The sequence below is a fragment of the Bombina bombina genome, chromosome 6 (assembly GCF_027579735.1).
Source record: "Bombina bombina isolate aBomBom1 chromosome 6, aBomBom1.pri, whole genome shotgun sequence".
In the NCBI taxonomy this organism is placed as follows: Eukaryota; Metazoa; Chordata; class Amphibia; order Anura; family Bombinatoridae; genus Bombina; species Bombina bombina.
The window spans coordinates 639,290,352-639,303,098 of NC_069504.1; the positions used below are offsets into that span (position 1 = coordinate 639,290,352).

At 40.6% G+C, this 12,747-nt stretch overlaps 1 protein-coding gene across 2 annotated transcripts in view; it reads right to left on the reverse strand.

Annotated features, from left to right (window-relative positions):
- The window catches only part of MFGE8 (milk fat globule EGF and factor V/VIII domain containing), a 228,161-nt gene that overhangs the window by 11,371 nt on the left and 204,043 nt on the right, over positions 1-12,747 (reverse strand). For both annotated transcript variants that reach the window (XM_053717664.1, XM_053717663.1), the window contains exon 9: positions 2,987-3,142. In XM_053717664.1, the coding sequence (XP_053573639.1) occupies positions 2,987-3,142 (156 nt within the window). The remainder of the gene's footprint in view (positions 1-2,986; positions 3,143-12,747) is intronic.

Consider the following 12,747-nt stretch of genomic DNA (forward strand, 5'->3'; position numbering starts at 1 on the left):
CTTTAGCCAGTGCTATAAATAAAGTGTAAAAGGCCTAATATTAAATGTCTTCTCCATGGTAAAACCAAATCTGCTTTTTCAACGTGTTCCAAAACAACAGGGGTCCTTGGAATATTGTTTAGCTAAAATAACTATTTTCCCTCAATCAGACACCGGCCCACCCACACTGCATTTTCTTTGAAGGTCAGAATAACTTATCAAGACTGGAGATTTGGGTTCAAAATTATATTATTAAAAAAATAAAATACCTAGTTAACCACAGAACAACCCTACATGCATAACCATAACCACTCAATGCCCATGCATTCTCATAACCACACACACAAATGTACTGAGCGTGGTATTCGTACAGCCACCTATACACACAAAACAATAATTATTCAAGCAAACACATGCCTAATGTTAGCAACCCATTATTCAAACATACACACAGCTACCTATAGCTCTCCATACATGCCCCTTATCACTGACATACACACAGCTACCTATAGCTCTCCATACATGCCCCTTATCACTGACATACACACAGCTACCTATAGCTCTCCATACATGCCCCTTATCACTGACATACACACAGCTACCTATAGCTCTCCATACATGCCCCTTATCACTGACATACACACAGCTACCTATAGCTCTCCATACATGCCCCTTATCACTGACATACACACAGCTACCTATAGCTCTCCATACATGCCCCTTATCACTGACATACACACAGCTACCTATAGCTCTCCATACATGCCCCTTATCACTGACATACACACAGCTACCTATAGCTCTCCATACATGCCCCTTATCACTGACATACACACAGCTACCTATAGCTCTCCATACATGCCCCTTATCACTGACATACACACAGCTACCTATAGCTCTCCATACATGCCCCTTATCACTGACATACACACAGCTACCTATAGCTCTCCATACATGCCCCTTATCACTGACATACACACAGCTACCTATAGCTCTCCATACATGCCCCTTATCACTGACATACACACAGCTACCTATAGCTCTCCATACATGCCCCTTATCACTGACATACACACAGCTACCTATAGCTCTCCATACATGCCCCTTATCACTGACATACACACAGCTACCTATAGCTCTCCATACATGCCCCTTATCACTGACATACACACAGCTACCTATAGCTCTCCATACATGCCCCTTATCACTGACATACACACAGCTACCTATAGCTCTCCATACATGCCCCTTATCACTGACATACACACAGCTACCTATAGCTCTCCATACATGCCCCTTATCACTGACATACACACAGCTACCTATAGCTCTCCATACATGCCCCTTATCACTGACATACACACAGCTACCTATAGCTCTCCATACATGCCCCTTATCACTGATATACACACAATCACACTGTCATACCAACAGACACCTTATATACTTATGAGCAGTGCCGTCCATTTAAATCAAAATGGTGCCCGTACACTAACACCTACCCATTGTCATTTTAGATTTCTGAATTTAATTGTAGCCCATTTTATTTCACACTGCTCCCATAATGGTATATATAATAATGCATTTCTACCCTCCTCTTTCCACATTCCCTTCTCATTGTCAGTTATTTATTTTTATATTTATTTTATAATTCCTCTCTGTTTCTCAGCCTCATATTTAATCTTTCAAGGGACATAAAATTGCAAGAAGAAAATGCTCTGTGTGAGAGCATTTTATTTTAGCACTATTTCCTGCTTATAACTATGTGTTTAATCTTTGCAAACACATAGTTAAAGACAGCTGCGGAGCAGCAAGGTACTACTGGGACCTAAGCATATCTGGTAAGCCAATGACAAGATGCATATGTGTGTATCCACAATCACTAGCCACCAGTAGTGCATTGCTGCTCTTGATGATAAATGTATGTTCTTCAAAAAACAATACCAAGAGAACAAAGCAAAATTTGATCATAGAAATTGAAAAGTCGCTTCAAACTGTATCTTCTGTCTAAACCAAGAAGTGTAAGTTTGAATTTCTTGTCCCTTTAACTTTTCTTTGCTAATTCTTTCTCTATTCTCATTTAATCACACTTCCACCTTCCATCGTCATTTTATATTTTCTTCCATATCCAATCTCTTCAGCTCATCCACCACATTACTTATTCACTGTGTTTTTCTAAATATACCTTACCCTTTTCAGTTCTCCCTCAAAACGCTAAGTTCTCCAACCAAAATGTTGGAGAAATTTTTTATTTCTATTTCTCATTATTTTCTCTCTGAAAACGACAGCCACATTGCAGTATGACTTTCTATATCATTATAGGGACAGTCAAGTCAAAACTAAACTTTCATGATTCAGATAGGACATGCAATTTTAAACAACTTTCCAATTTACTGTCATCATCAAATGTGCTTTGTTTCTCTTAGTATTCTTTTTTGAAAGATAAACATAGGTAGGCTCAAACTTATTGCAAAACCGCTGAAAACCACCTTTTATCTCAGTACATTTTGACAGTTTTTGATAGTTAGACAGTGCTAGTTCATGTGTGTCATATAGATAACATTGTGCTCACTCCCATAGAGTTATTTAGGAGTCAGCACAGATTGGCTAAAATGCATGTCTGTCAAATGCACTGAGATAAGGGTCAGTCTGCAGAGGCTTAGATACAAGGTAATCATAGAGGTAATAAATGTATTAATATCACAGTGTTGGTTATGCAAAACTGGGGAAAAGGTAATAAAGGGACTATCTATCTTTTTAAACAATAAACATTTTCAAGTAGACTGCCCCTTTAACCCTCCTGCTGTGAAATACTTTTAGACGCTGAAAGGATTTACAGAACCTACTATACTAAATGACACAAAATTATTGTCATGAATTTCAAAAGATTCTATTTCCTAACAGGTTGGTAAACATTATCTGGACATATTTAATTGAAAACCATTTTTAAGACAACTTCAGACCAGGCAAGGTATGATTACATAGTAATTACATTGTAGGAAGATACCTTATCTGTTTTTGTCCTGCTGTCTTTGTATATAACCCAGGTTGTGCCATTATCGCTGTACGCTATTTTGTATGCTTCCACATACTGAATATTCCCAAAATCCTTTGCACCTTGAGTAATAATTCCTGTGATTTTCCTAGGCGTTAGTAGGTCAACCTGTTCAATTATAAAAATAATGCGGAATGTATTACAATGAAAATAATTACAGCATGATCATTATGTTACTAAGCATTGATTACTTATAGAAAGCATTGATAACAGAGAAATAAATAAAAATATTTTTTATAGGAACAATTTGAAGAATGTGTAAAATGTGAAACCTCTTTTACATCTTTTTTACTTCTTTAATTTTTATATACTTCTTTATTTATTATCAAATAAATAATATAATGATTGAAAATAAAAAAAATATCATTTAAATACGGAACAGAATTTTGTGGAGCTATATAAATAAATAATAATAAAAGAAGAGATAAAATTCCTATGTTTAATTGTCAGGGTAATGAATATAATATATAACATACATATTACTTGTCAATAAAGCTTTTAGACATACTTTCTATATGTTAAGTTCATAAATAAAACAGGGTTTTAGAATTTCAGAATATCTGTTTATTGTATTAAAATCTACTAAAACTCAAATACCCATTAGAAGAAATAAATAATATTGAGGGCAATCCCTGTTCAGACCATCACAGTTTACACCAACATCCTGTCAAGGACATAATAGACAAACTTTTCAGGAATTCAAAGGATTCTACAAAAGAGAATGAGCCTGTGGCTGGAATTAAATGACACAAATACCACATTGATAACATCTGCTTTCAAGCTGAAACAGCATTTGGCACATCACAGGCTTAATTTATTAACTCATATGCTTTGCTTTAAGTGACAGAAAGAAGTAAAGTACACATAGGAATACAAATGTCAGGCCACATCATTTAAGGGCTTCAGGAAAAAATAAAAAATGTTGTAAACATAATACTTCATACTTGTTCTAGAAAGGTCATTAATTAATGTCATCGTGCTGCAGCAGTTCGTGCCTGAGACAAGATTTCCTTATGTTAAACTCTCAAAGCTATTACATCCCTCAATTCCTTTATCCAACCTATCCAGGGCTACATTGCAGATTAGTATATGTCCCTCCACTAGTCCAAAGAAGGCAACACAGCCATTGTGTAGCACTTTGGTTTCAATATAGTAATATGATTCTTCAAGCAGCCAGTAAATGTGTAGTACCAGTGAAAAAAGCAACAGGTAAAGTTGTTAATCCTATATACATATAGCAATAGGTCTGCACAATAACACACATCATCACAGCAATACATTGTCTTGCAGATATTGGCAAATGCGTGAGTATAAGCAATGGCCAGCATATTACTAAAGCACTGATTATATGATGTCTATTTTGGTATAAATACAGTGTATCTTTATTTTGATTAATACATTTGCTGACCAGCCCTACGAGAGAGAAAACAAATCCAAGATGAAATGTTGGTTGGAAACCCAGAGCCAAAACAATTATGCAAATTTGTTATATAAGATCCAAAGCTTCCACATTTTGCAGTACGGTCATAGGTCCAAGTGTCCCACCTTATTAATGTTCTGGGTACTATAGAAGAAACCTCGGGCTACACACACACACAAATGTACAGCTATGGACATGACTGCCAAAACCCACCCCAGACTGCCTTACTCCACCGCTGGGATCACCCAACTGTCTTCTTGACCCTGATGGGAGATGTGTGCATCAAAAACCTCACAAAGAATTCCAATTCTACCATGGATGCAGCTCAGTGACAATATAGAGATCTATTAATCACAATTGTATTTTTCATAGTTAACTGGACAAATTAATAAACTACCTACTTATAATTGTACACAGTTTAGACAAAAAAGGTGAACTACATTGGCCATTCACATCTTATATCAGTTCATAAAAGGTGAGATACCCTAGCATCAACCATCTCTTCTACCCTCACAAAAATCTGTGACCATTCATTTATGGATCTCTGTTTAAGTTAATTATAGGGTGAAAATAGCCATATTCTTTACTGATAATTTTGCCAGACGTATAATCATGCCCACCAAAACTGAAGAATCTATTGTATTATGATAGCAACTGTTTAAAAGTTTTTAGGCATAGGACCAGAAACAACCCCCTTGATAAATAGTTATTCAAGTTGGCAGATTTACTCACCAACAGCTGCCTCCACCTATAAATATGGAGGGAAATCCAGAGCATATACATTTAACTCACATACAAACAGAAATAATATCTGCTTTATAGTACAGCTATCCTGTCACCATAAGATGTCCTCTCCTGAGTTGCTGGTTTATGGCTTTTTATTTATATTTTTTAATGGTTTATAACCATCCATCCCCAACTGTATTTTACTTTTGTGGTTTATACTTTCTAGATACAAGGGAACAAATAAAGAGGCAAGAGAAAGTGACAGCAGAATAGGCTTGCTAACCTAAGGCCTGAGAGTCATTTGATATGGACTCACATCTTGAAAATGGAATGAATCTTAACTACGTAGAGACTATTCTGAACTTTTATGTTACAATTGCAACATTCCCCTGCATCTCTACATTCTCAAGAAACTAGGAGTTTTTGGCAAGGTCACAGGCTCAAGGGGAAGATTCTCAAAGATTTAGGGGAGGAATATGACTGATACATTTATTGGGTTTGAGTGATTCAGGGACTTGATAATCTGGGCAAGGTCAGTTTTTGTTTTTTGTTAATTAAACACATACAAAGATACCCAAGTATTACACATAAAAACAGAATTTATGCTTACCTGATAAATTACTTTCTCTTGCGGTGTATCCAGTCCACTGATTCATCCTTACTTGTGGGATATTCTCATTCCCTACAGGAAGTGGCAAAGAGAGCACACAGCAGAGCTGTCCATATAGCTCCCCCTCTGGCTCCGCCCCCCAGTCATTCGACCGATGGTTAGGAGAAAAAGGAGAAACCATAGGGTGCAGTGGTGACTGTAGTTTAAACAAGAAATTTTAACCTGACTTAATTGCCAGGGCGGGCCGTGGACTGGATACACCGCAAGAGAAAGTAATTTATCAGGTAAGCATAAATTCTGTTTTCTCTTGCAAGGTGTATCCAGTCCACGGATTCATCCTTACTTGTGGGATACCAATACCAAAGCTTTAGGACACGGATGAAGGGAGGGAACCAGACAGGTAACCTAAACGGAAGGCACCACTGCTTGCAAAACCTTTCTCCCAAAAATAGCCTCCGAAGAAGCAAAAGTATCGAATTTGTAAAATTTGGCAAAAGTATGCAGTGAAGACCAAGTCGCTGCCTTACAAATCTGTTCAACAGAAGCCTCATTCTTGAAAGCCCAAGTGGAAGCCACAGCTCTGGTGGAATGAGCTGTAATTCGTTCAGGAGGCTGCTGCCCAGCAGTCTCATAAGCCAATCGGATGATGCTTTTCAACCAGAAGGAAAGAGAGGTAGCAGTTGCTTTCTGACCTCTCCTCTTTCCGGAATAGACAACAAACAAAGATGATGTTTGTCTGAAATCCTTAGTTGCTTGTAAATAGAATTTCAAAGCACGAACCACATCAAGATTGTGTAAAAGCCGTTCCTTCTTAGAAGCTGGATTAGGACACAGGGAAGGAACAATGATTTCCTGGTTAATGTTCCTGTTAGAAACAACTTTAGGAAGAAAAACTACCTTATCTGCATGGAACACCAGATAAGGTGAATTACACTGCAAAGCAGACAATTCTGAAACTCTTCGAGCAGAAGATATAGCTACCAAAAACAAAACTTTCCAAGATAATAACTTAATATCTATGGAATGTAAAGGTTCAAACGGAACCCCTTGAAGAACTGAAAGAACTAAATTTAGACTCCATGGAGGAGCCACAGGTTTATAGACAGGCTTGATTCTGACTAAAGCCTGTGCAAACGCTTGAACGTCTGGTACTTCTGCCAGACGCTTGTGTAACAGGATAGACAGAGCAGATATCTGTCCCTTTAAGGAACTAGCTGACAAACCTTTCTCCAATCCTTCTTGGAGAAAAGACAATATCCTGGGAATCCTAATCTTACTCCACGAGTAACCCTTGGATTCACACCAACAAAGATATTTTCGCCATATCTTATGGTAAATTTTCCTGGTGACAGGCTTTCTGTATCTATAACTGACTCAGAGAACCCACGCTTTGATAGGATTAAGCGTTCAATCTCCAAGCAGTCAGACTCAGAGAAACTAGATTTGGATGCTTGAATGGACCCTGTATTAGAAGATCCTGCCTCGTTGGCAGTGTCCATGGTGAAACAGATGACATGTCCACTAGGTCTGCATACCAAGTCCTGCGTGGCCACGCAGGCGCTATCAGAATTACCGAAGCCTTCTCCTGTTTGATTCTGGCTACCAGACGAGGGAGAAGAGGAAACGGTGGAAAGACATAAGCCAGATTGAAGGACCAAGGCGCTACTAGAGCATCTATCAATGCCGCCTTGGGGTCCCTGGACCTGGATCCGTAAAGAAGAAGTTTGGTGTTCTGACGGGACGCCATCAGATCCAATTCTGGAATGCCCCATAGCTGGGTCAGCTGAGCAAAAACCTCCGGGTGGAGTTCCCACTCCCCCGGGTGAAAAGTCTGACGACTTAGGAAATCCGCTTCCCAGTTGTCTACTCCTGGGATGTGAATTGCAGATAAATGGCAAGAGTGATCCCCCGCCCACCTGATTATTTTGGTTACTTCCTTCATCGCTAAGGAACTCTTTGTTCCCCCCTGATGATTGATGTATGCTACAGTCGTGATGTTGTCCGACTGAAATCTGATGAATTTGGCCGCCGCTAGCTGAGGCCATGCCTGGAGCGTGTTGAATATCGCTCTCAGTTCCAAAATGTTTATCGGGAGAAGAGACTCTTCCCGAGACCATAAGCCCTGAGCCTTCAGGGAGCCCCAGACCGCGCCCCAGCCTAACAGACTGGCGTCGGTCGTTACAATGATCCACTCTGGTCTGCGGAAGCACATTCCCTGAGACAGGTGATCCTGAGACAACCACCAGAGAAGAGAATCCCTGGTTTTCTGGTCCAGTTGGATTTGAGGAGACAAATCTGCATAATCCCCATTCCACTGTTTGAGCATGCACAATTGCAGTGGCCTGAGATGAATTAGAGCAAAAGGGACTACGTCCATTGCTGCTACCATTAACCCGATTACCTCCATGCACTGAGCTACAGATGGCCGAGGAATGGAATGAAGAGCTCGGCAAGTATTTAAAAGCTTTAACTTTCTGACCTCCATCAGAAATATTTTCATTTCTTCCCAGGAAGGGGACCCTTGTGAGCGGGGACAGAACTTTTTTCGATGTTCACCTTCCACCCGTGAGACCTTAGAAAGGCCAGTACAATCTCCGTGTGAGCCTTGGCTCTGGGAAAAGACGACGCCTGTATTAAGATGTCGTCCAGATAAGGTGCTACTGCAATGCCCCGCGGTCTAAGGGACCCTAGCATTTTTGTGAAAATTCTGGGAGCAGTGGCTAACCCGAAGGGAAGGGCCACGAACTGGTAATGCTTGTCTAGAAAGGCGAACCTTAGGAACTGATGATGATCTTTGTGGATAGGAATATGTAGGTACGCATCCTTTAGATCCATGGTAGTCATATATTGACCTTCCTGGATCATAGGTAAGATTGCTCGAATGGTTTCCATCTTGAATGATGGAACTCTGAGGAACTTGTTTAGAATTTTTAGATCCAGGATTGGCCTGAAAGTTCCTTCCTTTTTGGGAACCACAAACAGGTTTGAGTAAAAACCCAGTCCTTGTTCTGCAATTGGAACTGGATATATCACTCCCATCTTGATTAGGTCTTCTACACAGTGTAAGAATGCCTCTTTCTTTGTCTGATCTGTATATAGACGGGAAATGTGGAACCTTCCCCTTGGAGGGGAGTCCTTGAATTCTAGAAGATATCCCTGAGTAACGATCTCTAATGCCCAGGGATCGGGAACATCTCTTGCCCAAGCCTGAGCGAAGAGAGAGAGTCTGCCCCCTACCAGATCCGATCCCGGATCGGGGGATACCCCTTCATGCTGTCTTAGTAGCAGCTGCAGGCTTCTTGGCCTGTTTACCCTTGTTCCAGCCCTGCGTTGCCCTCTTGCTTTGCGGTTGCAGAGGTTGAAGCAGGACCACTCCTGAAGTTGCGAAAGGAGCGAAAATTAGCCTTGTTTTTAGCCTTAAAAGGCCTATCTTGCGGGAGGGCATGGCCCTTTCCCCCAGTGATATCCGAAATAATCTCTTTCAACTCGGGACCGAAAAGGGTCTTTCCCTTGAAAGGAATATTTAGTAATTTTGTTTTGGACGACACGTCGGCCGACCATGATTTGAGCAAAAGCGCTCTGCGCGCCATGATGGCAAAACGAAAAATAATTTTTTGCCGCTAACTTAGCTAATTGCAAGGCGGCATCTGTGATAAAAGAATTAGCCAGTTTTAGGGCATTAATTCTATCCATGACTTCATCATATGAAGTCTCCCTCTGGAGCGACTCCTTCAGCGCCTCAAACCAAAAAGCCGCTGCAGTAGTTACAGGAATAATGCAGGCAATAGGTTGGAGAAGGAAACCTTGTTGAACAAATATTTTCTTTAGTAAACCTTCTAATTTTTTATCCATAGGATCTTTGAAAGCACAACTGTCTTCAATTGGTATGGTTGTGCGCTTGGCTAGTGTTAAAACTGCCCCCTCTACCTTAGGGACCGTCTGCCACGCGTCCCGCCTGGGATCAGTTATGGGGAACATTTTCTTAAAGATAGGGGGGGGGGGACAAATGGTACACCTGGTCTCTCCCACTCCCTAGCCACAATATCCGCCACCCTCTTAGGGATCGGAAACGCATCAGTGTATACAGGGACTTCTAGATATTTGTCCATTTTACACAATTTCTCTGGGACCACCATGGGGTCGCAATCATCTAGCGTGGCTAATACCTCCTTAAGCAGCACGCGGAGGTGTTCCAGTTTAAATTTAAACGCTAAGGAATCTGATTCTGCCCGATGAGAAACCTTTCCTGAGTCAGAAATTTCTCCCTCGGACAGCACATCCCTCACTGCCACTTCAGAGTGCTGTGAGGGTACAACAGATAAACCATCCAAAGCTTCTGATTGCTCATACTCTGTTCTTAAAACCGAGCTATCACGCTTTTTAGGAAAAACTGGCAGTTTGGATAGAAATGCCGCAAGGGAATTATCCATGACTGCTGCTAATTGTTGTAATGTAATAGGGGCCAATGCGCTAGAGGTACTAGGCATCGCTTGCGCGGACGTAACTGGTGTCGACACATGGGGAGAGGAAAGTGGGCTATCCTCGTTACCCTCTGTCAAAGAATCATCTTGGGCTACATCTTTAAGTGACATAGAAACATTAGCGCACTTAAAACACAAATGTAAAGGGGGTTCCACCATGGCTACTAAACACATAGAGCAACGTCTATCTGTAGGCTCAGACATGTTAAACAGACAAGTATTAGTCACAAGTCGACTTAGACAGCACTCAAATACTGAAATATACAATTTGAGAAAAAACGGTACTGTGCCATTAAATAATAAAAAGCGCACACTTTTTTACTAAATCTTAAAAAATGATCCAATCTTTCTGAAATTTTTAACACATTATCCTAATGCTTTGAAATGATTGCACAGTGAATTTCAAGTCAATTAACCCCTTAATGCCCAAACTGGAGCAACCTAAAGCTGACAACCGGTTAGCAAACTACAGCACCGTGCCACAGCAATCTGCTGTGGCCCTACCTGCCCCTGGGGATTAGTTTGATGGAAAATAAGCCTCTATGAAGTCCTGAAGAAGTCTTTGGACCCTCCACGTGAAGCTGCATGAAGCTGTCTGCAATATCAACTGCGCAACTGAGGCGTGAAATTTAGGCCCCCTCCCTCTCCACTCCGGAGTTGTGGGGCCTTCAAAACCCTAAATAGGTGTCTAAATATATGCCATGTGGAATAAAACCCCATAAAACACATCCAAGTGTAATAAAAACTTGAATAATGATTATATTTTCACTATAAAATAATCGATTGCCCTTTAACAGTGTCCACCAGTTTTTGAGCCCTGTTAATTAAACCTTCCTTCTATACTGAGTCTCAGAATATGGCTTACCTTCCCCACATGGGGATTCTTGTCAGTCTTCTACCATTACTAAGTCTTGACTAGAAAAAGATGACTGCACATACCTTATAGCAGTTAAGCCTGCAAACTGTTCCCCCCAACTGAAGTTTTCTGGTACTCCTCAGTCCTGTGTGGGAACAGCAGTAGATTTTAGTTACAATATGCTAAAATCGTTTTCCTTTCAGCAGAATTCTTCATCACTTTCTGCCAGAGAGTAAATAGTACAAACGGCACTATTTAAAAATAACAAACTTTTGATTGAAGATATAAAAACTACAAATCTAACACCACATTCACTTTACCCTCCCGTGGAGATGCTACTTGTTAGAGCGGCAAAGAGAATGACTGGGGGGCGGAGCCAGAGGGGGAGCTATATGGACAGCTCTGCTGTGTGCTCTCTTTGCCACTTCCTGTAGGGAATGAGAATATCCCACAAGTAAGGATGAATCCGTGGACTGGATATACCTTGCAAGAGAAATAAGAGTTTATACAAATATTTTAGACTATAAAGTCTATTTTGCAACAATATTCAAATAAATTAGATAAAGTAATCATTTTAAAACCCGAACCCTCTCATAAACAAAGTCCGATATCACACACAAGGCTCATAATCCAGTCTTAATATCTGGACTAATTCTCATACCGTTCATACAAGGTTTTAGCATACAGGTGAAACTCGAAAAATTAGAATATCGTGCAAAAGCAAAATTTTTTCACTAATGCAACTTAAAAGGTGAAACTAATATATGAGATTACATGCAAAGCAAGATAGTTCAAGCCGTGATTTGTCATAATTGTGATGATTATAGCTTACAGCTCATGAAAACCCCAAATCCACAATCTCAGAAAATTAGAATATTACATGCAATCAATAAAACAAGGATTGTACATACCTGTAGAACAATATCGGACCTCTGAAACGTATAAGCATGCATACTGTATGTACTCAGTACTTGGTTTGGGCCCCTTTTGTAGCAATTACTGCCTCAATGCGGCGCGGCATGGAAGCTATCAGCCTGTGGCACTGCGGAGGTGTTATGAAAGACCAGGATGCTTCAATAGTGGTCTTCAGCTCTTCTGCATTGTTCAGTCTCATGTCTCTCATCTTTCTCTTGGCAATGCCCCATAGATTCTCTATGGGGTTCAGGTCAGGCGACTTTGCTGGCCAATCAAGCACAGTAATCCGACGGTCATTGAACCATGTTTTGGTTCTTTTAGCAGTGTGGGCAGGTGCCAAGTCCGGCTGGAAAATTAAGTCAGCATCCCCATAGAGTTTGTCTGCGGAAGGAAGCATTAAGTGCTCCAAAATCTCCTGGTAGACGGCTGCGTTGACCCTGGACCAACACCAGCAGATGACATGGCTCCCCAAATCAACACAGACTGTGGAAACTTCACACTGGACTTCAAGCATCTTGCAGTGTGTGCCTATCCACTCTTCCTCCATACTCTGGGTCCTTGGTTTCCAAATGAGATGCAAAATTTGCTCTCATCAGAAAAGAGGACTTTGGACCACTGAGCAACAGACCAAGTCTGTTTTTCTTTAGCCCAGGTAAGAAGCTTCTGATGTTGTTTGTTGTTCAGGAGTGGCTTGACAAGAGGAAT